General features: G+C 60.4%; 2 protein-coding genes across 8 annotated transcripts in view; both read left to right on the forward strand.

The window, feature by feature from the left end:
- Positions 1-17,377, forward strand: part of MYO9B (myosin IXB) — a 90,733-nt gene extending 73,356 nt beyond the window's left edge. For 3 of the 7 annotated variants that reach the window (XM_047097308.1, XM_047097309.1, XM_047097307.1), the window contains exons 20-40: positions 1,205-1,327; positions 2,414-2,563; positions 2,659-2,825; positions 3,534-4,445; positions 5,137-5,209; positions 5,400-5,524; positions 7,567-7,700; positions 7,932-8,122; positions 9,230-9,328; positions 9,440-9,613; positions 9,697-9,738; positions 9,928-10,039; positions 11,196-11,269; positions 11,732-11,924; positions 12,013-12,141; positions 12,407-12,512; positions 12,807-12,938; positions 13,897-14,020; positions 14,869-15,011; positions 15,683-15,810; positions 15,931-17,377. In XM_047097308.1, coding sequence (XP_046953264.1) covers positions 1,205-1,327; positions 2,414-2,563; positions 2,659-2,825; positions 3,534-4,445; positions 5,137-5,209; positions 5,400-5,524; positions 7,567-7,700; positions 7,932-8,122; positions 9,230-9,328; positions 9,440-9,613; positions 9,697-9,738; positions 9,928-10,039; positions 11,196-11,269; positions 11,732-11,924; positions 12,013-12,141; positions 12,407-12,512; positions 12,807-12,938; positions 13,897-14,020; positions 14,869-15,011; positions 15,683-15,810; positions 15,931-16,346 — 3,747 coding nt within the window. In that variant the 3' untranslated portion in view covers positions 16,347-17,377. Of the gene's footprint in view, positions 1-1,204; positions 1,328-2,413; positions 2,564-2,658; positions 2,826-3,533; positions 4,446-5,136; positions 5,210-5,399; positions 5,525-7,566; positions 7,701-7,931; positions 8,123-9,229; positions 9,329-9,439; positions 9,614-9,696; positions 9,739-9,927; positions 10,040-11,195; positions 11,270-11,731; positions 11,925-12,012; positions 12,142-12,406; positions 12,513-12,806; positions 12,939-13,671; positions 13,731-13,896; positions 14,021-14,475; positions 15,012-15,682; positions 15,811-15,930 lie in introns of those variants that run through there. The other 4 variants (XM_047097313.1, XM_047097310.1, XM_047097311.1 and 1 more) reach the window with 4 other exon arrangements.
- Positions 17,378-18,832: 1,455 nt separating this feature from the next.
- Positions 18,833-21,743, forward strand: USE1 (unconventional SNARE in the ER 1). Its single transcript, XM_047096889.1, has 8 exons — positions 18,833-18,983; positions 19,312-19,361; positions 19,521-19,599; positions 19,690-19,842; positions 20,360-20,372; positions 20,812-20,839; positions 21,123-21,297; positions 21,539-21,743. Exons 1-8 carry the CDS (start codon positions 18,843-18,845, stop codon positions 21,719-21,721), a joined length of 822 nt encoding a protein of 273 aa, XP_046952845.1. The 5' UTR covers positions 18,833-18,842; the 3' UTR covers positions 21,722-21,743.
- Positions 21,744-21,876: the final 133 nt, after the last annotated feature.

Consider the following 21,876-nt stretch of genomic DNA (forward strand, 5'->3'; position numbering starts at 1 on the left):
CAGTGCGGAAACTGAGCCCCAGGAGGTGATGACTTCATAGATGGCTCCCTGGGCTTTTGAGAAACACAAAAGGATCAGAGACGCCTGGGTGGCTCAGTCGGTTAGACGTCCGACTTCAGCTCTGGTCACGATCTCATGGTTTGAGTTCGAGCCCCACATCAGGCTCCACGCTAATGGTGCAGAGCCTGCTTGGGATTCTCTCCCTCTCTGCCACTTCGCCACGTGTGTTTATGCATGTGCACGCGCTCTCTGTCTCTGTCTCTCTCTCTCAAGATAAATAAACTTAAAAAAAAAGGAGAAAGAACAAGAAGAAAAAAACCCACAAAGGATCATTACTAACCTCAAGTTGGCAAAGACCAAATTGCTAAAGCAGTTTCTCACCTGCGGTACCATTGACACTGAGGGCCACCAGGTCATTCGCTGCAGGGGCTGCCCTGTGCATTATGGGATGTTGAGCAGCATCCCTGGGTCTCCACCCACTCGATGTCAGTAACACCCACCGCTCCCAAGTTGGGAGAACCCTGGATGTCTCCCGACATCGCCACATGTCCCCGGTGATAAGCTGGCCTAGGTTGAGAACCCCTCGCTCGTGCCCTGAACTGGCACCACCTGTATGAGCACTGACGTGAGCCCCGGGCCTGAAGCCAGTGGCACCTGGTCCCCAATCCAGCTGTCCCCATATGGCCTCGGGGACATGGCTGCATCATGGCCTGCCTCCTTTTTCTCATCCGCAGAATGGAAATAGCATCTCTCTGACCCTGTATAAGTAGAAAAAGGAAAATCCCAGAAGCGGGAAGAAATGCTAGTGTATTTCACTAATGCTTTGTTCCTAAAAATTTGGCCTAATTGTTTACTTAAAAGCTCTGTATCTCCAGCTATGACTCAGCCCTCCAACGAGCCATAGACCGTGAGCCCCCCCAAAGGCAGCCCTGTCTCCTGGCCATGCCCCCCAACTATGCCAGCCCCCAGTAGGCCCTGGAGAGCCACTCACCAAGTGGCTGAAAGACCCTGGTGCTCTGTGTGTGTGGCAGTCTTTCCTAAGCTTTAGGCTGCTGCAGAGAGTCCGAGATTTTAGCTTGGTCAGTGCCATTCCGGTCAAACCAGGTCCCGGCTTCGGAAATTTGGGAGTCGCTGGAGCATCATATCCTTGCTGGTGGCGGGAGCACTCAGCAGAGATTCTCTTTTCTTGGCCCCAATCCCCCAGGATTTCACGGAGCAGTTCCAGGTGCTGCTGCCCAAGAACGCCCAGCCCTGCAGGGAGGTCATCTCTGCCCTGCTGGAAAAGATGGACATAGACAAGAGGAGCTACCAGATCGGGAAGACCAAGGTCAGGACTCCAGCCCCTCGGGGGGGCTTCCAGCGTCCACAGGGTCCTCCCACGGCCTGAAAGACAAGGGACTCTGCTGCGGAAGTGTCTTTTTTGGGGCCCGGCGCCTATTTCTTCCCAGAAGGCAAAGGGTGCCTCTAAGGGGCGGGGCCCAGACATCACTCCCGTTTTCCTGCTTCCTCACACATAGCCTAGGGTTACTGCAGGGGGCTCAGGGGCCAGTTGGTACCTCTTAATGTCTGGCAGAAGGTCTCATTCCCTTGTGCTCCTTCCAGACGCCGTCTCCCACCTCTAGGTACATGCTGGACGCTTCTTAATGTTGTGGCACCAGCCACTGTCCCCGTCCAACAGCGGTAAGGTCAGCTCCCGTTAGGGCTTCATCTCATGTGAAAAGTCCCCGCACAGTTCCCCAGCAAGGCAGTCCTAGAGTTACCACGTGACCCAGCAATTCCGTCCGCATGTATGGACCCAAAAGACCTGGAAACAAAGCGTCCCAACAAATCCTCATACACGCGTGTTCATAGGGGCACGAGTCACAATAGCCGGAAGGTAGAAAGAAGATTCAAAACACGCGGGCCATCCATACAATGCAATGTGGTACGGCTCTGATCCAGGTTATGATATGGATGGAACCTTGACAACGTTGTGAGCGAGAGAAGAAGCCAGACACAAAAGCCTGTAGTGTGTGATCCCACGTATATGAAACATCCAGAACAGGCAAATCCAGAGAAAGCAGATTAGTGGTGGCCAGGGGCTGGGGGAGAGGGCCAGGGGGATGACCGCTAATGGGTATGGGCCTCTCCTGGGGGTGGTGGAAATGTTCCACTGAGCCAGACAGTAACGATGTTTGCACCATTGTCACGAACGTACCAAATGCCATTGAACTGTTTGCACTGAAATGGTTAGTTTCACGTTACGTGAATTCTCTCACCGTATTAAAAAGCTCCCCGTGGTCGGGTCAGTCAGCACGCCAGCGTGGTCTCACGCCCTTCCGGGGTGGGCTGTGCAGAGACCTCCCGGGCACGGGGATTCTGGGGGCTGTGCTGACCCCTCCTGTGCCCCCCCACCCCCACCCCCGCCCGCCAGGTTTTCCTGAAGGAGACCGAGCGGCAAGCCCTGCAGGAGACGCTGCACCGGGAGGTCGTGCGGAAGATCCTGCTCCTCCAGAGCTGGTTCCGGATGGTGCTGGAACGCCGCCACTTCCTGCAGATGAGGCAGGCGGCCGTCGCCATCCAGGTACCGGGCGGCCCCCTGCAGGGCTGGGGGTAGGGGCAGCCGGCGGGGGGGGGGGTCCCACGTGCCGGGTCCCTGAATGCCCGCTCCGCCCCCAGGCCTGCTGGCGGTCCTACCGTGTCCGCCGGACGCTGGAGAGGACGCAGGCCGCTGTGTACCTCCAGGCTGCGTGGAGGGGCTACCGGCAACGGGTGGCCTACCGGCACCAGAGACAGAGTATCGTCCGCCTGCAGAGCCTCTGCCGGGGTCACCTGCAGCGCAAGAGGTGAGCAGAGCCAGGCCCCCCTTCGCCCCCCAGCTCCCCCCAGCCCCGAACGTTCCACCTGCCCGAGAGCTGCCTGAGATGGCTTCTGGCCAGTGGAGCCATCAGGACGTGATTCTAGGCGCAGGGAAGCCGGGAGGGGCTGGCGGAGTCTAGCCGTCTGGGCACGCGCGGCCCCAGAGAGAGAGATGCTCCAGGGCTGGTGGGCAGCACCTGTAGATGAAGACAGAGGTCACTGCTGGCCAGGCTGGCTCTCCACCGGAGACCAACCCCCCCCCCCCCTTCGCTGCACCTGCCCGCCCTGGGCCCCTTAATGAAACACTTGGCTTCAGAGGTGGAGGGTTCAGGTTGTTAGGACCAGCCCATAGCCGGTTCCCCTTGCCCCATTCTTATACGTGAATCTCAGGCGTCCACCCAGCCAGGGACCCCAAAGGAACTCAGGGATTTCTTAACAGATCCTTCCCACAGTAGGGAGACCCAGGGCAGAGGTGGCCATGACAATAAGGGGCCACCTCCTGTATCCCCCTTTCGTAGCTGAGGAGTTTCCACATTTCCAGAAGCCTCTCCGAGGGCCAGGGTTACCCCATTTAACAGAGGCAGAGCCTGGCCCCTAGCCCATGGGTGGCACAGGGGCCCCTGATGCCCTGCGTGGGTTCTGGAGGTGGCATGCATGTTTGTTCCTGAAATTTCCCCCTTAACGCCTCACACCAGCTTCAGGCAGATGGTCGCAGAGAAGCAGAAGGCTGAAGAGAAGGAGAGGGAGGCCCAGCAAGCCCTGAGGGAAGAAACCCTGGAGGGAGGGCCGGGCCAGGTGGCCGAGCAGGAGCAGGTGCCCAGGCAGGGCCCGGAACCATCGGAGGACAGGGAGCCTTCGGTAGTGGAGCCCGAGGTGTGGCCAAGCGATGAGCCCCTGGCAGAGAGCTCCCCACCGGAGGAGGTCCCCAGCCTGGAGAAACCTCCCGCACCCCAGAAGAACACGGCTGAAAGTCACGAGAAGGTGCCCAGCAGCCGAGAGAAGCGCGAGTCACGGCGGCAGAGAGGGCTGGAGCACGTGAAGCTCCAGAACAAACACATCCAGTCCTGCAAGGAAGAGATTGCTCTCAGAGAGCCTTCTGGAAGGGCCATCCTCGAGCAAGAGAGCCTCACAGAAGACAGAAAGGAGAGCAGAGAAGACGAAACCCTTTCAGACTTGGGGACGGAGGCAGAGAACGCTTTTAAGCAGCAGCCGGAGGAGCCACCGCAGGCTGTGCCAGCCGGCCAGCTGCCCGGAGAAACCCCGAAGGTGCCCCAGGGTGGGGACCCAACGCCTGGCCACGTGGAACGGCCAACCAGCCTAGCCTTGGACAATAGGGTCGGCGAGCCCACGCCCAGCACCACCCCCGAGACTCCCAAGGACAAGAGCAAGCTGGGTGGTGACCTGAGGGCACAGGACAGGCCCGAGAGCCCCGGAGGCTCCACCCAGATCCAGCGGTACCGGGACCCGGACTCTGAGCGGCTGGCCAGCGCCGTGGAGCTCTGGCGGGGCAAGAAGCTCATGGCTGCCAGTTCCAGCACCATGCTGAGCCAGTCCCTGGACCTCAGCGAGCGGTACCGGGCTACGGAGGCCACTCTCACACCCACAGAGTGAGTAAGCCCCGGGCCCTCCTTTGTCTGGACACCCGGGGTGCCAGGCTGGGTTGGGCGGGCAGGGCGGAGGGACACGCAGATTCCTGGCCGCAGGACCAGGGCAGTGCCGCACGTCCCAAAAACATGTGAGTGGCTCTGAGTGTGGGAGCCCTGAGGACGGAGGGAGAGGGGGCAGAGGAAGGTGGAGGGGAGGCATCTGGCAGGAGCCGCTGAGCCTGGGGCCAGCTGGGACCCTGAGGCCCCCGCCACAGCGAGCTGTGTTCACACAGAAATCCCCTGGCTTCGTGGGAAGCAGCGTCTCGGGGCAACACCCCACTCCCAGGCCTGCCTGGGTTTCTGTTTCCTCGGCAGAGATTAGGGGTGATCGCGCTCACCCAGGAATTGAAGAGGGGCCCAACTCTTGACCCTTAGTCAGCTGCATACCGATGACTCCCGAGTCGCCAGCCCGACCTCCCAGAGACCTGCTTGGCCAGAGGGCAAAAGGGCCAGAGGAAGATGTGGGCTGTTAGGTCGGGCTTTCTGGGCCTCGCACACTGACACCTGTGTCGGGCTCCTTGTCTGGGCTGGGCCGTCCGGCACACTGGGGAGCACCCAGCGGCGTCCCTGGTCCCCTCCCACCCAAGTCGGGACCACCAAAACTGTCCAACTCGCTCTTGTAAATAAAAGCCACGTTTCTGTGATCTCACAGGGAGAGGCGCATTTCCTTATCCACGAGCGACGTCTCCAAGCTCCTCCTGTCCCCGTCCCACACCAAGACTCAGGTAAAGCTTCAGGCTGCGGCTGCCACCTCTCAGGGGCCAAACCCGCTTCTGCCCGGGGCGCCCTGGCCCTGCCCGAAGGGCAACGTAAAAGAGAAGGGAAGTCGGTGGAGTGCACGGGGAGCGGAGCACCCCCGCTTTCCCTCCAGCAGGTCCTGCCTGCCTTTGCTCACCCAGCACTGTTCTCTGGCAGCCTTCTACAGAAACGGTGGACGGGGAGGCCGGCACCAAGAAGCTGGCCGTCCAGAAGAAGAAGTCGGGCGACGCTTCTGCCGGCACAGATTCCGGGCTGTCCCCAGGCTCCCAGGCAGACTCTAAGTAAGTGTGGGGTCTGGAGGTGGCTCAAGTCACCAGGGGATGCCCAGGGTCCCTGCCACGGCCTCCCATCTCAGAGCAGTCTGGTCTCCTGAACTGACGGCAGTTAGGATGCACGGTGGGGCAGGTGTTCGCTCAGCCTGGGATGAGAGATCCCTCACAGAGCCCAGGTCACGCCCCCCTCATGTGCCAGCGTGGCCACTCGCCAGCCTGATGACTCCCACTAAAGTCTGGGGCCACTCTGGGTCCCCTCCTCTGGGTCCACAGAGAGACGGTTTCCGTTTGACTTGTTATGGTATCCAAATCCAGCCCCCCCTACCTTAGAAACCCCTCCTGGGTCCTGGGATGGAAGAAACTGGGCCAAGACTCTGTCCCCAGAAAGCTCCACAGAAGTGCTCCGGATGGTTCCATCACAGAGCAGAGAGGATGGGCCATGGGACGGGCGGGGCTTTGATCCTAACGCAGAGACGGGAGGCGGAGGAAGGGCCGGCACAGGCTTGGAGAGGCAGGCAGAACGAAGCCCCACAAACCAGGGGGGCTTCCAACAACTGGAATTCACTTCTCACAGTCCTGGCGGCCACGAGTCCGAGATCAGGGTGTCCGCAGGGCAGCTCCCTCGGACGGCCCTGGGGAAGGGCCCTTCCTCGCCTCTTCCGGTTCCTGGGGGCTCCGGGTGTCCTTGGCTTGTGGCTGCATCAGCCCATCTCCGCCCCTGTCTTCTCTCTCTGACATTCTTCTCTCCTCTGTGTTTTCTCTTTCTCTGTCTCTTATGAGGATACTTGTCACTGGTTTTAAGGCCCAACTGGGTATTCCGGATGGTCTCAGCTCCAAGTGCTTCATTTAGCGTCTGCTCTAACAAAACTACCACAGACTAAGTGGCTTGAACTACATGTGTTTCTTACGGTTCTGGGGGCTAGGAGTTCAAGACCAAGGTACCAGGAGATGCAGTATGTGGTGGGGGCCACTTCCTGGTTCACAGATGGCATCTTCTCACTGGGGCCTCATGTGGCAGGAAGGGCAAGGGAACTCCCTGGGGCCCTTTTTGTAAGGGTGTTAGTCCCATTTATAGGGACTCTACCCCCGTGATCTAATCAGCCCCCTAATACCATCACACTGGGGATTAGATTTCAGCATACGAATTTGGGGCGACAAAGACATTCAGATCGTGGCACATAGAACTTAGTCACATCTGCAGAGACTTTTTTTTTTGAGATCTACAGAGACAGTACAAGTCGGCGGGGGGCGGGGAAAGAATCCCAAGCGGGCCCCTTGCTGCCAGCGTGGAGCCTGACGCGGGGCTCACATTCAAGAAACCACGAGGTCTTTGGGGCGCCTGGGTGGCTCAGTAGGTCGAGCAGCCGACTCCGGCTCAGGTCATGATCTCGCCGTCTGTGAGTTCGAGCCCCGCGTTGGGCTCTGTGCTGACAGTTCAGAGCCTGGAGTCTGCTTCGGATTCTGTGTCTCCCCTTCTCTCTGCCCCTCCCCTGCTTGTGCTCTGTCTCTCTCTGTCTTTCAAAAATGAATAAACATAAACATAAAAATAAAAAAAAGAAAGAAAGAAACCACGAGGTCATGACCTGAGCCAAAACCAAGAGTGAGACACTTAACCGACTGAGCCACCGGCACCCCTGCAAAGACCCTTTTCCCAAATAAAGTCACACGCCCAGGTCCTGAGCGTTATTTAGCACATGGACACATCTTTTGGGGGGCACACCATTCAGTGTATGATTTGGCATGTATTTGATTTTTCCCCCTGAAACTTGGGCCCGTAAAAACACATTAAGGGGGCAGAGGGTAAGTTCTATTTTTTTTTTTTTTAATGAGAATGGGGTCATGTTGTGGTGGCTTCCCTGCATCTTGCTTTTTCACCTGACCCCCCCTTGTCAGTTCACACAAATCAATCTCATTTTTAGTAGCATCTCATTGTGTTGACAACCAAGAAAAGCGTTATTTTTTCTCTTTATAAGTAAGAGGACCTTTCCTTCAGCCTTGCTTCCGTGGTCATTTCCAGAGGCTTAAATGAAACCCCTTACTTTCCCCTACAGATCCACTTTTAAAAGACTTTTCTTGCACAAAAACAAGGATAAAAAAGCCAGCCTGGAGGGTGTGGAGGAAACTGAGAACACAGTGCCAGGGCACACGGTGCCGGAAGCTGCTGCCACCAAGAAGAATCTAGAAGGTTGGTTGCTGGCAGCCTCAGGGATGGATGGTGGAGCCGCCAGGGTCCCAGGGGACGTGTGCTACCTCCAGGTGGGGCCTTGGGCACAGGGCTTCAGGGCTGGTCCCAGCCCCACCAGGGCACTTTCTGGCTGCAGACCCCGGTTCACGGCAGGGCAGGGTCCTGGTTCTCTGTGTGTGTGACCCTGCCTCCCCCAGCACCCACCTCACCAGCTGCTCCTTCTCCCTCCAGCCTCCTCCAGCCACCAGCACCGCCACGCAGCCGGGGAGAAGCACGCCAAGGAGCCAGGAGGCAAAGGGAAGAAGAACCGAAACCTTAAGATCGGCAGAATCACGGTGTCAGAGAAGTGGCGGGAGTCGGTGTTCCGCCAGATCACCAACGCCAACGAGCTCAAGTACCTGGATGAGTTCCTGCTCAACAAGGTGGGTTACCCAGGGGCACGTACAGGGTCGGGGGGGGACACACAGTGTCAGAGCTGGGCCTCCCCAGAAGGGTTTTCACCACCCGGCCGTTTTCTGAGCCGCCACACCACAGCCCTTTGTGCGCCGGGAACAGAAAATCCAGGTGCACAGTTCCGGCACAGAAAGTTCCGGAAACGAGATGAGACCCCCCCCCCCTCCCTGGGCTCACGTGAGAACACCTGCAGCCGGTGTTCCTGTTGCTCACCACAGATGTTTACATCTCGTGTAAAAACTCAGTGGGTCTTGAGGTGCTGGCTCAGGCGGTAGAGCATGTGACTCTTGATCTCAGGGTCATGGGTTCAAGCCCCACGTTGGGCATGGAGCTTACTTTAAAAAAAAAAAAAAAAAAGGTCAGCGGGTCTTAATACAGGGACTGCACAGAAAATGTAGAACCGGGGCACCTGGGTGGCTCAGTCGGTTGGGCACCCAACTTCGGCTCAGGTCATGATCTCACAGTTTGTAAGTTCGAGCCCCGCATCAGGCTCTGTGTTGACCGCTCAGAGCCCGGAGCCCGCTTCGGATTCCGTGTCTCCCTCTCTCTCCAACCCTCCCCCGCTTATGCCCTGTCTCTCTCCCAAAAATAAACATTAGAAATTTAAAAGGAAAAAAAAAATACACTTTTAACGAAACACGTTGGGTCTCAGGGCAGGTGCTGATTGAGTGCTTAGTGTCTACAGTGGAGCTGAATTAGTAATCGGTGTTAAGTGCCTGTGAGGGCTGGCAGGAAGGGCCCCAGCTAGACCAGTGGTTTTCAACCAGAGATGGTCCTGCCCCAGGGGACACTCTGGGACATCTGCAGACATTTTTGACTGTCCTGACTGGGGAGTGCTACTGGCATCTGGGGCGTGGGGTCCAGGGGTGCTGATCAACAGCCCCTAGTGTGATCCAGCCCCAAATGTTGGGTGCTGTAAACCCAAACTAAGGGGACTGGAAAGACCGGGATTAGCCAGAGGGCCTGGATTTTTTCCCAGAGGAGCCAGGGAAGGACTTGGGACAGAGCGGAAGAGCCACCAATCAGATGCAAAACCTGAGGTCACTCAGGGTCAGCGCACCTCTTTCTTCCTGCAGATAAACGACCTGCGCTCCCAGAAGACCCCCATTGAGAGTTTATTCATCGAAGCCACCGAGAAGTTCAGGAGCAACCTCAAAACCATGTACTCTGTCCCCGTACGTGCAGCCCCCAGCCCTGGCGAGGGCCCCTGTGGGGATCCCCATGGCCTCTCCCGGGCGCCTCCCCCTTCTGTCTTTCCCCCCCGGGTCACACCTGCATCCCTGCAGAATGGCAAGATCCACGTCGGCTACAAGGACCTGATGGAGAACTACCAGATTGTCGTGAACAACCTGGCGGCCGAGCGGGGGGAGAAGGACACCAACTTGGTCCTCAACCTTTTCCAGTCGCTGCTCGACGAGTTCACCCGCGGACACACCAAGAATGACTTCGAGCCGCCCAAGGTTGGTGGCGCGGCTTCGGGGACGGGGGCAGGCGGGGGCGCTCCCGGGGCCCACACAGACTTCGCCTCTGTGCCCCCTCACAGCCGAGCAAAGCCCAGAAGAAGAAGCGGAAGCAGGACCGCGCTGTGAGTATTTGCACGCGTGCGAGAGAGTGTGTGTGTGAGCGTGTTTTCCCGCCCAGCCCTAGGGAACCCGGCCGTGAATGGGAACCTCGGCCCCAATATGCCACGGGCCGCGTGCACGCTGGGCGGCCCCGTGGTGAGACCGTGGAGGGTCTGCCCTCGCCGCTCAGCGCCCTCCTCCACCGCCCCCAGGTCCAGCAACACAATGGGCACGTATTCGCCAGCTACCAGGTGAGCATCCCTCAGTCGTGTGAGCAGTGTCTCTCCTACATCTGGCTCATGGACAAGGCCCTGCTCTGCAGCGGTGAGTGCCCCAACCCCCCCGCATCCCCTAACGCTGTCACCACTCCCCCTGACCCTTCACTTTGTCTCCCCCCCACCCTCCACCACACCTCCGGACCCTCCCACTGCAGCCCCTGACCCTTCCCCGTGCCCAAGAACCCTCCACAACATCTTTGGCTCACCTGCTGCACCCCCTGACCCTCACCTTGCCCTGGGACCCTCCTACCAAGCCCCCTGATCCCCCACCATGTCCCCAACCCCTCACTCTGCACCAGGGCCTTCACTCGAGCGACAGGGTGGATCTTTCTGGAACACTGCCCTCGCCACACCTCACGCACTCAGACCTCCCACTGTCACCCTGGGGCAGATCCCGATTCTCAGCCAGCCCTGAGGCCCCCAGCCACCTCTGCAGCCTGCCCTCCACCTCGGCAGGTTACCCCACGTCCTTCCTCCAAGCCCGTCAACACACTGCCCCTGCTGCCTGAACTCCAGCGCCTCTCTCGGCCCCCCGAGTCCCTCCCTCATGTGCCAGGCGAGGTCAGTCAGTCCCACAGGAGCCCCGAGAAACATACAGCCCAGGATGACCCAGATGGCAGGAGGCCGGGGCCGGGTCAGTCGGTCTCTGGCAGTTATATTTTCCTGCAGGGATCAGCTTTCTCTCCCTGGGCCTCTCTCTCTTCTGCCCGGGGTCTCCTGCCTCCTCAGTCCCTGTGTAAAGAGCGATCTGTCCCCTCATGTCCATCACAAATACCCAGGCAGTGCTTCTGATTCTGTGTCTCCCTTTCTCTCTGCCCCTCCCCCGCTCACGCTCTCTCAAAAATAAATAAGAATGTTAAAAAAAAAAAAATACCCAGGCAGTTGTCACCGTCCTGAGACAAGGACACTGGCTGCCCTCTCCTTTTTGGTCTCAGCCAATTTCCTCTCTCAAGTATGCCCCTGCCCCCCACCTCCCCCCTCCCGAGCCCTTGCTCCTGTCCTGCCGGCCGGGCTCTGAGGCTGCAGTCACCAGCTGTGAACATCTGCCCACGTGGCTTCCTCGCCTGGGCATCAGGGCAGGGATTCGTAGGACTCCAATTTAGAAGCTGGTCAGCGGGTCCCTGGCCGACAGGGCAGGCGGCCTTGGGAAACCAGGGTCCTCGATGCATCATCTGTGACCACCCCCCCCCCTTACCTCCTAGTGTGCAAGATGACCTGCCACAAGAAGTGTGTGCCCAAGATTCAGACCTACTGCCCCTACGCATGCAGGAGAAAGGTGAGCGGGCCGGGAACTTTCCGGAACACCTAGGGGAGGCCCTCCCGAGCGATGCGGAGGAGAGGGTGTGCTTGGTGCCAGGCCAGCGTAGGGTGTCAGACGAGGGGCTGGTTTGCAGCCCCTGTTCTGTCAGAGCCCCTCGGGGTCCCCTGAGACAGGACTGGGCTTATACGTGCGTCTCAGACCCCCAGCCCTGCCCCGCCCGACACCCAGGAGGGCGTCCCCAACTCTGCGTGAGGGAGGCAGGGTCCCAAGCACTGGAGCTGCAGCGGAAGCAGGACCAACCACCCTGAGGCAGCTGGGGCCGCTCCGCAGGGGGAGCCCCTGCCCAGCGGCCAGCAAGCTCACCTCCCCAGCCGGGCGCCCCCAGCAGCCTGTGGGAGGCATGAGGGGCAGGGAGGGTTGAGCCCACACAGGAGTCCTGACCACCGCCCCCCCCCCCCCCCACCTCTGGTACTGCAGAGCGAGCCAGGCGCCGAGCCGGGCCACTTCGGCGTGTGCGTGGACAGCCTGACCAGTGACAAGGCCTCAGTGCCTGTTGTGCTGGAGAAGCTTCTGGAACATGTGGAGATGCACGGCCTGTACACCGAGGGCCTCTACCGCAAGTCGGGCGCTGCCAACCGCACGCGGGAGCTCCGACAGGCACTGCAGACAGGTGGGTGTCCGGGGGGAGTGGGCACGAGGGGGCTGGGGCACAGCCCCCCTGCCTGCGCTCACCAGCCCCGCCCCCCGCCTCCCCGCAGACCCCGCGGCCGTCAAGCTGGAGAACTTCCCCATCCATGCCATCACCGGAGTGCTCAAGCAGTGGCTTCGGGAGCTGCCTGAGCCCCTCATGACTTTTGCCCAGTACGGCGACTTCCTCCGAGCCGTAGGTGAGTCCCACGGCAGCAGCGAGGGCAGGGCAGGTGGCCACAGCCAGGGTCGGAACCATGCGCGCTCACTGCGGCTAATCGGGGAGGCACAGCTGAGAAGCCAAGGCTCAAAGCAGCCGGCCCGGTGCGGGTCCCCAGCCTAGGGCAGGGCCAGGACCCCTATTGTGGCCCTGCCTCTGGCCCCACGTGGCGGGGGGCTCCCCTGCGCCCCGGGAACGTGGTGGGGGCCAGCGCTGTGGGGAGCTGACGCCCTGGGCCCTTCCAGAGCTGCCGGGAAAGCAGGAGCAGCTGGCCGCCATCTACACCGTCCTGGAGCACCTGCCGGAGGCCAACCACAACTCATTGGAGCGGCTCATCTTCCACCTCGTCAAGCAAGTGCCTGCCACCTGCTCTCGTGGGGTGGGGGTCCCCGTCAGGAGCCCCGCCACAGTGTTCCCTGGGCCAGCGTTCTCTGGTGGTTGCACCCCAGGCCCCGGGCCCGGGTTGGGGGCGGGGGTCGGGGAGGGGCCCCCCACGCTCTCCTGCGGTGGCTCTCTGCCCCATGGAAGCGAGGTGCTACCCTCCACCTCCAGGGTCTGGAGGCACTTTTCCTGGCAGCAGCCCCAGGGTCCTGGCCTCCAGTCTCGGGGCTCCCTGGCCACCCCTAACTGCCGCTCACCACGCAGGGTGGCCCTGCTCGAGGACGTGAACCGCATGTCGCCCAGTGCTCTCGCTATCATCTTCGCACCCTGCCTCCTGCGCTGCCCTGACAACTCAGACCCACTGACCAGCATGAAGGATGTCCTCAAGGTCACCACGTGAGTGCCAGGCGCCAGGGCCCCCGCGCTGTCTCCTCCGGCAGCTGGGGCACCACTTCCGAATGCCTTTGAGGCTGGAGAACACAAAAAGGAGGAGAAAGCCCTCGTCTCCAGTTGCAGGGCGAGGGGCAGACGGCAAAGCCCCGTGTTCTCGGCCTCTGGTTAGCAACGAGAGCCGTCAGGAAAAGAAGCAGTGGCCTGGGGGTTTCTTCCCCTTCTCCCCACCGCACGATCTTCAAAAGTTTTCAGAGTTCTTCAGAAGAACTCCGAAGAAAGTCGGTAGACATCAGCGACCGAGAGGACATTGTTTAGGCTTCGAATTGTAAAAATAAGAACGTGTCACCCTAGGCGGTTTCTTGGGTGGCCCTGACGCTACCCCAGTAGCTGCGTGGTGTTGACAGAGTTCCTTCCGGCCTCTTCCGCCACACTCTTTGCTCCTTTTCTCCTCATGTGGTCGAGATGTCGGGAGACCTGAGCTGTGATTCTTTCTCCGGGCTGAGCTGCCCGCCCTCCCCCCACCGACCACTGCAGGCTGAGCCCCCCACACACTTAACCACTCACAGTGCACCTTCTGGAGCCCTTGGGGTTGCTTGCCCGCGGCCCCTGTGACAAATCGCCCAGCCTCCCCGTTCCTCATGCTTCCACGGGAGGTGGGAGAACCCCCACCCTGCAGGGTGACTACGAGGGATCGGTTCACTCTGATCCGCGTACTGTACTTCCTCCTTCAAACCAGGCTGGTTGAGTCCGAGGCTCAGGCTCAGGGAGGTGGAGTGAGCCGCACGAGGTCACACGGTGAGCTGGCACCAAGATGACACAGCCCACGGCTGTGTCTGTGGCCCTGCCTGGTCTCTGGATCTCTGCCTGGCCGCCGTGCCCCAGTCTCCGGCCAGTGCCTGTCTAGACGCCAGGCCCTGACGCTGGCCGTCCTGGGGCAGTGACTGAGTCACCTTCTCCGCAGGTGCGTGGAGATGCTGATCAAGGAACAGATGAGGAAGTACAAGGTGAAGATGGAGGAGATCAGCCAGCTGGAAGCCGCGGAGAGCATCGCCTTCCGCAGACTCTCCCTCCTGCAACAGAACACTGTGAGTGGAGGAGTGGGCGGGCCGGTGGGCGGGGCTTGGGCGTGGGGCGGGGCCTCACGCCATCACTCCTTGCGCTCCCTGCCCACCCTCGGCCACAAGCTGCCTGGCCAGGGGCCTCATGGGAGCAAGGTTGGGAGCCAGGTCCCCCACATCGGCTAAACGACCGCCTCCCTCCCCCCAGCCTCATGCCGACTGCCCCTCAAAGGGCAGCAGGGGACCTGGCACCCGCTTGGTGATGGCTCAGGTCATCCACCAGCCCCGCCTACGGGGAAGACTTCCCACAGCAGAAGTGGCCCTACAGTGGGGGTGGGGGCTGAGGGGGAGGCAGGTCTGGGGCTCCCGGGGGAGGACCCCATCCTTGTCCCCGCAGCCAGATGTGGCTCCGGTGCCCGTGACTTACACCCGTGTGGTGATCGTGGCCCTGTGTGGTCACCCTCTGTTCATCTCTTTCCCAGCCGTGGCCTCTCAAACTGGGGTTTTCGTCTCCCTATGAGGGGGTCCTGGTATGTACATGTTCCGCGGGCCCACCCTGCATGTCTCCGGGCGTGGTGCATGCTGGGTTCACCTCGTGCCCGTGGTCTCCTAGGATAGACTGAGCGTGTCCTAACCTTCTGGAAGTGCATGCTGGGGGAGGCCCGTCGCCTGCTGCCCACCTGCGCTGAGGATGACTAATCAGCCGAGCACCAGCCACTCGGTCCCCACCTGATCCCCGGAGCAGCCTCACTAAGCCCACCCTTCCACATCAGAACTAATCTCTCCCAGAGCCGTTCACACCACCCTCTCCGTCCCGTGAGCACTGAGCCCACCGTCCAGAGGGGCCAGCCAGACCTGCCGTTTGTCTGTTGCAGAACAAGAGCCCCAAGACCCGGGGAAGCAGTGTGGGCGGCCTGGAGGACCTCGGGGTGCTGCCAGAAGAGGAAGTGCCCAGCGGTGACGAGGACCGCGAGAAGGAGATCCTCATTGAGCGGATCCAGTCCATCAAGGAGGAGAAGCAAGTGTCTCCGCCCCCTTCCTGCCCTCGGCTCTGCCGTCCGGCCCCCAGCCCCAGGCCCCTCTGCCATAGCGGACCTGGCTGTTAGGAGGCTGACGGGCTAGGCTCGTTCCCGCCATCCCGTACCCACCTTGTGGGGTGCTGCTGTCCTAACACGCAGCCTAGGGCTCTGTTTAAACCCCACACTTGGCCAGCGGGAACCGTGGTGGCCCACAAAGAAAGAAGGGGCAGCAGAGGGGTAATGCCCAAACTTTGCCTGGAAGTTGGTCTTAGCTGGAGTGACCAACCAATCTGTCGTCCCGCCAAGACGTGTGAATAGGGCACCATTAACATGCCAGGAGAACAGGTGTGACCCGGGCCACCTGGCCACCCTAGTCTTAGGAACAAGGTAGGGCACTCCAGGCAGGGGGAACAACACTTGCAAAGGCCCTGAGGCAGAAGCAGGTCACTAGCTCAGTACAGGGCCTTCCCTCAGCAGCCTGACACATCCCTCCCATGAGTTTCTCCGGGCCAGGTGTGATTTGGGGACGGGTGTTGGGGGTGCTGGGAGCAGGGACTCCCATCCAGGACCAGGAAGGCCTGTTCTGCCCCCTACCCGGCGGCTGGCACTCTGGAGGGGTGGTCTTTCACCTTGGGAACAGCCTTAGACACCGTGACCCCCTCATCCCCAGGGAGGACATCACCTACCGGCTGCCGGAGCTGGACCCTCGGGGCTCCGACGAGGAAAACCTGGACTCGGAAACGTCGGCCAGCACCGAGAGCCTGTTGGAAGAGCGGGCCGGGCGGGGGGCCTCAGAAGGTCAGTATTAAGGCGGCGTCTGCTTTTCTCCTTCCCGTGTCCACCACCGGCAGGCCCTGGGGCAAGGGTCCATCTACTGGCCCTGAAGCTGCAGTAACCCTGCCGTCTGTCTCTCAAAAGGGCCCCCCGCGCCTGCTCTCCCCAGCCCCGGCGCGCCCGCCCTGAGCCCCCTCCCCGTGGCAGCCGCCCCTCCACGACGAAGGCCGTCGTCCTTCGTGACGGTCAGAGTGAAGACCCCCCGGCGGACCCCCATCATGCCCACAGCCAACATCAAGCTCCCACCCGGCCTACCCTCCCACCTCCCTGGCCGGGCACCGGGTGCCCAGGAGGGTGCTGCCCTAGTGAGGCGCCGAGAGCCGCCCGCCCGCCGCCCGGACCAGGTGCACTCTGTGTATATCACACCCGGCACGCACCTGCCCGCGCGGGGCACTCGGGAGCCCCCGGACGAGGACGCCCAGCCTCCCGGGGCCAAGCGGAGGTACTCGGACCCCCCGACCTACTGCCTGCCCCCCACCCCGGGCCAGGCCAACGGCTGAGGGCCCACACAGTGCCAGGGGCCGCGTGTCTGAGGACGACCCAGTGCCGGAGCTGGGTGTGAGCTGCAGAGCCAGCATCTGGCCGAGAAGGATTCCGAATGAAAAGCTCCGAAAGCAATGTGAGGTGGGCCTCTGCTCCGAGTGCAGAGTCCAGGCGGGGAGAGGCCAGCCGAGGCCCTGTCGCCCTGGCTGGGCCCCCACATCACACAGACACGCCCACCCAGAGCACCAAATCATGGTGGGCAGCCTGGCATCTCCCACCTCCCTTTTTGTTTTTATGGTAACTGTTTCTTCGTGCGTGGTTTACATAACTTCAAACTGTAACAGCCTTAACAAGAGACCAAATTGTTTTTTATACGTGTATGTACAAACTTTTATATTAACGCCCTGCATCGCCCTTGTAACCTGGACATGAGTCTTTGGAGCAAAGCCCGCAACAGCCGCCACACGGAGGAGGCCCAGACTCGCACTGAGGACGGCTCGGGGCCCGTGGTCTGAGGGCCAGGACCGTGCACAGGGGATTTGGACCCTTGGGGCACCTGACTGCCCCAAGTCCGTCTCAGACTCCTCCTGTGGCCCAGCTGGCAACCGGCCACCTGGCGGGCATGCACTTGAGGGAGCGTTGGAGCCTCTCTGGGGATCAAGGCTGGTGGTTGGAGTCAGGACACAGGGTGGTAGGCAGCCTCCGCCCGCAGCACCACAGACCTCACATCCCAGGGAGACTTGAATGTGGCCGTCACTCTTCTGTCCACCACGCCCTGGACTCAGGAGGCTGGAGGAGGCCATCCTTGGCACGCCGCCTGTTCTGTGTGGCGAACAGGAGCCGCGACTCAGGACCACTCACCGGCAGGGAGGGCAAGGCCTGGGGTTGTACATTCCTACTGGTCAACAGTGACGGTCTGGGGAATCTCCGGAGTGGGGCTTCCTCTCTCAGGCCTGGGTCGCTCCCCAGACACACGGCCACAGGTCTGGTACGAGAGGTGCCCCAGGTGCCCCACGAGCCGTGTGAAATAAAAAGTGCCTGAAAAGTGTTTGCGTGCAATTCCTGCTCGGACTGGTTCAGAGTTGGAGGAGCAGGGGTTGGCAGGTGGGGCGGGGGAGGGGTCCACCCTGTGACCTCAGCCAAAAGGGGTGCAAGGCAGGGGGATGTGCCCCCCGGTCTGGGAGGACCTGCCTCGATTGTCCCGCAAATGCTGCTGCTGGAATTTCACACGCACTCCGGGCGCTAGAGTGGTGGGTTTGCTGGAAGGGCTTGTTAATTGATCTGGAAATGGGGGTGAGGGGCTGGCAGAGCCTGTTGTCCTGGGAGCTGCCTCCTGGTGCCCTGTTTCAGCACCCAGCCTCTCCCCAGGTAGGGCTTAAATGTCAGCTGTAGGGGCCATCTGCCCTATGAAGGGATCGGTTCCTGGTGAGCCCAACAGAGCTAGAAACCACACACCCCCACCATCCCCTCTCAGACCAGCTCCCAGGCTGCAAATCAGATGGGCAGTTGTGGGAACCTGCTGGCAGGTGGGGCCCATGGGGGTGGGGTGGGGGACAGTGAAGAACCCTAGTCCAGACTGCACATGAGGGAGAGTGGAGAGGCTTGTCCAAGGCCACGTATTTGGGATGGGACAGGGCTGGGATTCAGAACCTGCCTCATCTGCCCCCTGGATTCCTTCATCTACCCTGGGTTTCCTCTCCTCCATAGTATTTCTCGAGAACACCAGGCCCACAGGTGTGAACAGGACACAAGTGACGTGAGGAGTGGGAAGATGGATGAGGGCTGCATGCCAGGCTCTAGTCCCTCTAAAGTCCCCCCTCCTCACCCGGTCTGCAAGCCTGGGGTGGGAGGAGCTCACAGAATGGGCTTCAGCTGGAGGGCTGGGGACCCAGGTGGGGTTCTCTCCATGAGGCCAGGTGGGTTAGGGGCGACCCCGCCCCACCTCTCACCCCAGGGCTAGCTAATGTTCCCCTGGAGGCAGGCTTTGTCACACCACCCAAAGTTCCACCCAAAGGAGGAACCGAGCCCAGAAAAATTAAACCTCGCTCAAGGCCCCGGGGGGGGGGGGGGGGGGGAGTCAGCGTCAGACCCGGAAGAACATAATCACAAACTGGATGGGCCCCTAAGCCTTGGATTCCTTAGTCCCAGGGCCGTACCCCAGGAAGAACCGGGAAGGCTGCATGGATACGGAAGAGCTCAGTATGAGAAGAACCCAAACAGGAGTGGGTGTGGGGGAAGGAATTCCGATCAGAAAGAAAAGAATAAGCAGAGGACGTATATTGCACATGGACCTGACCTCGAAGGATCCGGTCCTTTCAACCCTCCCGGAAGAGCTAAGACGCCTGCGAGGGGGAAAAAAAAAAAAGCGATTCAGTCCTGAATAAACATGGGCAGCACAGCGCCCCTCCTTGAAATAAGACGTTACTTCCGCCCCAAACAAAGATGGAACAGCGAGCGAGGGGCGGACGCGACCGGAAGAGGTCAAAACGAGGGCGCTTCCGACCTTTTCCAAGATGGCGCCGGCGGAAGGGACCGGGTACCGCCGAGAGGGGATGGCAGCGTCGAGACTGGAGCTGAACCTGGTGCGGCTGCTCTGCCGCTGCGAAACGATGGCAGCGGAGAAGCGGGACCCGGACGAGTGGCGTCTGGAAAAGGTGAGGGAAACCTGTACTTCCGAGTACAACTCGACTCCCAGAAGGCGGCCTACGGGGCTGACGGCCACCGGGCCCGACTCTCCAGTCCCAACAGCCGCTCTGGCCACGCCCCTTCCGGTCGGCTCCGCCACGTCCACCTGCAACTCCCGCCCCCTTCCCTGAAGCTCAGCTGGCCCCGCCCCCCTGGGACGTGGCTCCTCCCTTTTCAGTCCTGCCCCCGTCCTGGTCCCGCCCCTTGATGGCTCTGACCACCCCACCTTTGAGCGTTATTAGTGGGAGGATGTGGGGGGGGGGGGAACCAGGCTTACACCCCACTTTCCCTCCCCAGTACGTGGGAGCTCTCGAGGACATGCTGCAGGCCCTGAAAACCCAGGCAAGGTGAGTGCCGGCGGCTACAGGGGCTTCAAATCAGGGATGGGAGTCGGGGCCTGAAGGCCAGCCCCTGTTGGGGAATCCCTGGGCTCCAGCCCCTGCTGACACCCTTCCCAGAACTGGAGGCAGTGGGCAGGTTTTCTTTTTCCTCTTCTCACCTTCCAGCAAACCGGCCTCCGAGGTGATCAATGAATATTCCCGCAAGGTAGATTTCCTGAAGGGGATGCTGCAGGCAGAGAAGCTGGTGAGCAGGGGTACTCTACTTCCTCCGCCCTCATCATGCTCACCTGCCCAGGACCTGCCCGTCCGGTGACCCCTTTTCCCTCTTCTGCAGACCTCCTCCTCAGAGAAAGCACTAGCCAACCAGTTCCTGGCCCCTGGCCGTGTACCAACCACAGCCAAGGAGCGGGTACCCGCCACGAAGACAGTGCATCTGCAGTCCCGGGCACGGTACACCAGCGAAATGCGGAGTGAGCTTCTAGGCACGGTAGGGCTTTCTCCCTGATCCCTGGGAACCCTTTGGTCAGGGACAGGAGATTAGTGCCTGTGCGTAGCAGAACAACCCCACCCTGGCAGGTGCAGGGACCCTAAGGGGCCCAACAGCCTCCACCCTGGGCCCACAGTAGGCTTCCCAACAGAAGGGCCTAGACAGGACTTTGCTAGATATCTAGGAGTTTGGTACAAGGTGAAAATGGCACCTATCTCGTTAAGCCCCAGAGTTGGCCCAGAGCAACAGATAGACAAGTTTGCCACAGACAGACTGAGTTTATCTCATCTTGCCACAAGTGGACGAGTTTTTTCACCTGTAAAGTAGGATGACAGGTGTCCTTTTGAACACTTTACGTGGGTCAGGTAAACCCTCAATATGAAGAAACTGAGGCACAGAGGTCATAGGACTTGCCCAGGGCCCTGACTAAGAGTGGGGAGTTTCTGAGAGCAGAAAGGACAGTTTGGGGGCATTACCAGGTAGGTGACTTCTTCATACCTCTCTCTTTTTCCCATAGGACTCTGCTGGAGGTGAGTCAACCTGAATAAAACAGGACTTGAGGCTTAACTGTCTGGGACTAGACATGTGCTGCCTCTTTCACCTGCCTCCTCCACGGTCTTCACAGCCCAGGGAGCACATCCCCAGGGGCATCACCTAGTTAAGCCTGATGGGGGTGCCAGGACAGAGGAGATGGGCCCCAGAGGAAATAAAGCCGGATACACCCAGCCCACAGGTTAGGCTAGCAGAGGGACCTGGGGCCTGGGGGAGCCCAGATAAGGATGAGGAAAACTTCTTAAAAGAGAGGGCATTTGACCTAGAGCTTTGAAGCATGATCAGGAGCTCACTGGGCAGCAGACAAGACAGGAAACAACATTATGAGTAGCAGACACAGCACAAGCGATGATCAAGAAGTTGGAAAACGGGAAACCAATCCTCTCCTTCTTCCTGCTTGGCCTTTTTCACTTACAGAGCCCGAGCTGGATGTGAGGAAGAGAACGTGAGTGTCTTCAGCCCTTGGGGAGCACTGGGGGGGGGGGGCAGTATGGGGGGCTGGATGAACCTTGGGCCACTGAGGCACCAAACCATGAGGGCCACCACAAGCATCTAAACCATCGATCAGAAGCCACTTGTGGGGATGTTCTTCCTAAAAGCCAAAGTAAAGAAGGGGAAAACTGAGGCCCAAGGAGGGCCGTGGCCGGAGCCATAACCTCTGGATTCCTTGGGAACATGTTGGTCTCTTCCTATCCCACGCCCGCCTGTCCGCCCACGTGTGAGGGCAGTGGGGTGGCAGGGCCCAGGCCAGGGGATGAGAAACAGTCGGCCGCCGAACTAGACCTCGTCCTGCAGCGACATCAGAACCTCCAGGAGAAGCTGGCAGAGGAGATGCTAGGCCTGGCCCGGAGCCTCAAGACCAACACACTGGCCGCCCAGAGCGTCATTAAGAAGGACAACCAGGTGTGAGGACTGTGGGGCCTTTTCAGCCTCCGCCCTGGGACGCCAGACAAGGCTTCCCAGCAGAGGGGCATGGGGGCCAGGGCTTTGTTGGATCAAGGAGTCTGACAGAAGGCAAAAGGGGACTTCCCAGCAGAGGGCGCAGTACCAGCCAGGGCCAAGAGGAGGGGACTTACCCCAGGGTGGTGGTGAGAGGCCACGCTTGGCTGCAGTCCCGCTGACACTCTCCCCACCTGCCCCACAGACCCTGTCACACTCACTCAAGATGGCTGACCAGAACCTGGAGAAGCTGAAGACGGAGTCGGAGCGGCTGGAGCAACACACGCAGAAGTCGGTCAACTGGCTGCTCTGGGCCATGCTCGTTATCGTCTGCTTCATCTTCATCAGCATGGTCCTCTTCATCCGCATCATGCCCAAACTCAAATAAAGACCTGTGCTGGCCCCCCGCATCCGTCTGCCCTCCACCCATGTTCACGGGTGCCCTTTGGGCTAGGCAACAATATGGGAGGGTCTTTGGAGGTTCCTGAGAGCCACAGAGGATGCACGAGCCGGAGAGGAAGGTCAGTCTGGGAAGGGACTCAG

Source organism: Lynx rufus, unplaced genomic scaffold (genome assembly GCF_022079265.1).
Source record: "Lynx rufus isolate CCGP_SWC_20201006 ecotype Redwood Valley unplaced genomic scaffold, mLynRuf1.p SCAF_4, whole genome shotgun sequence".
NCBI lineage: Eukaryota > Metazoa > Chordata > Mammalia > Carnivora > Felidae > Lynx > Lynx rufus.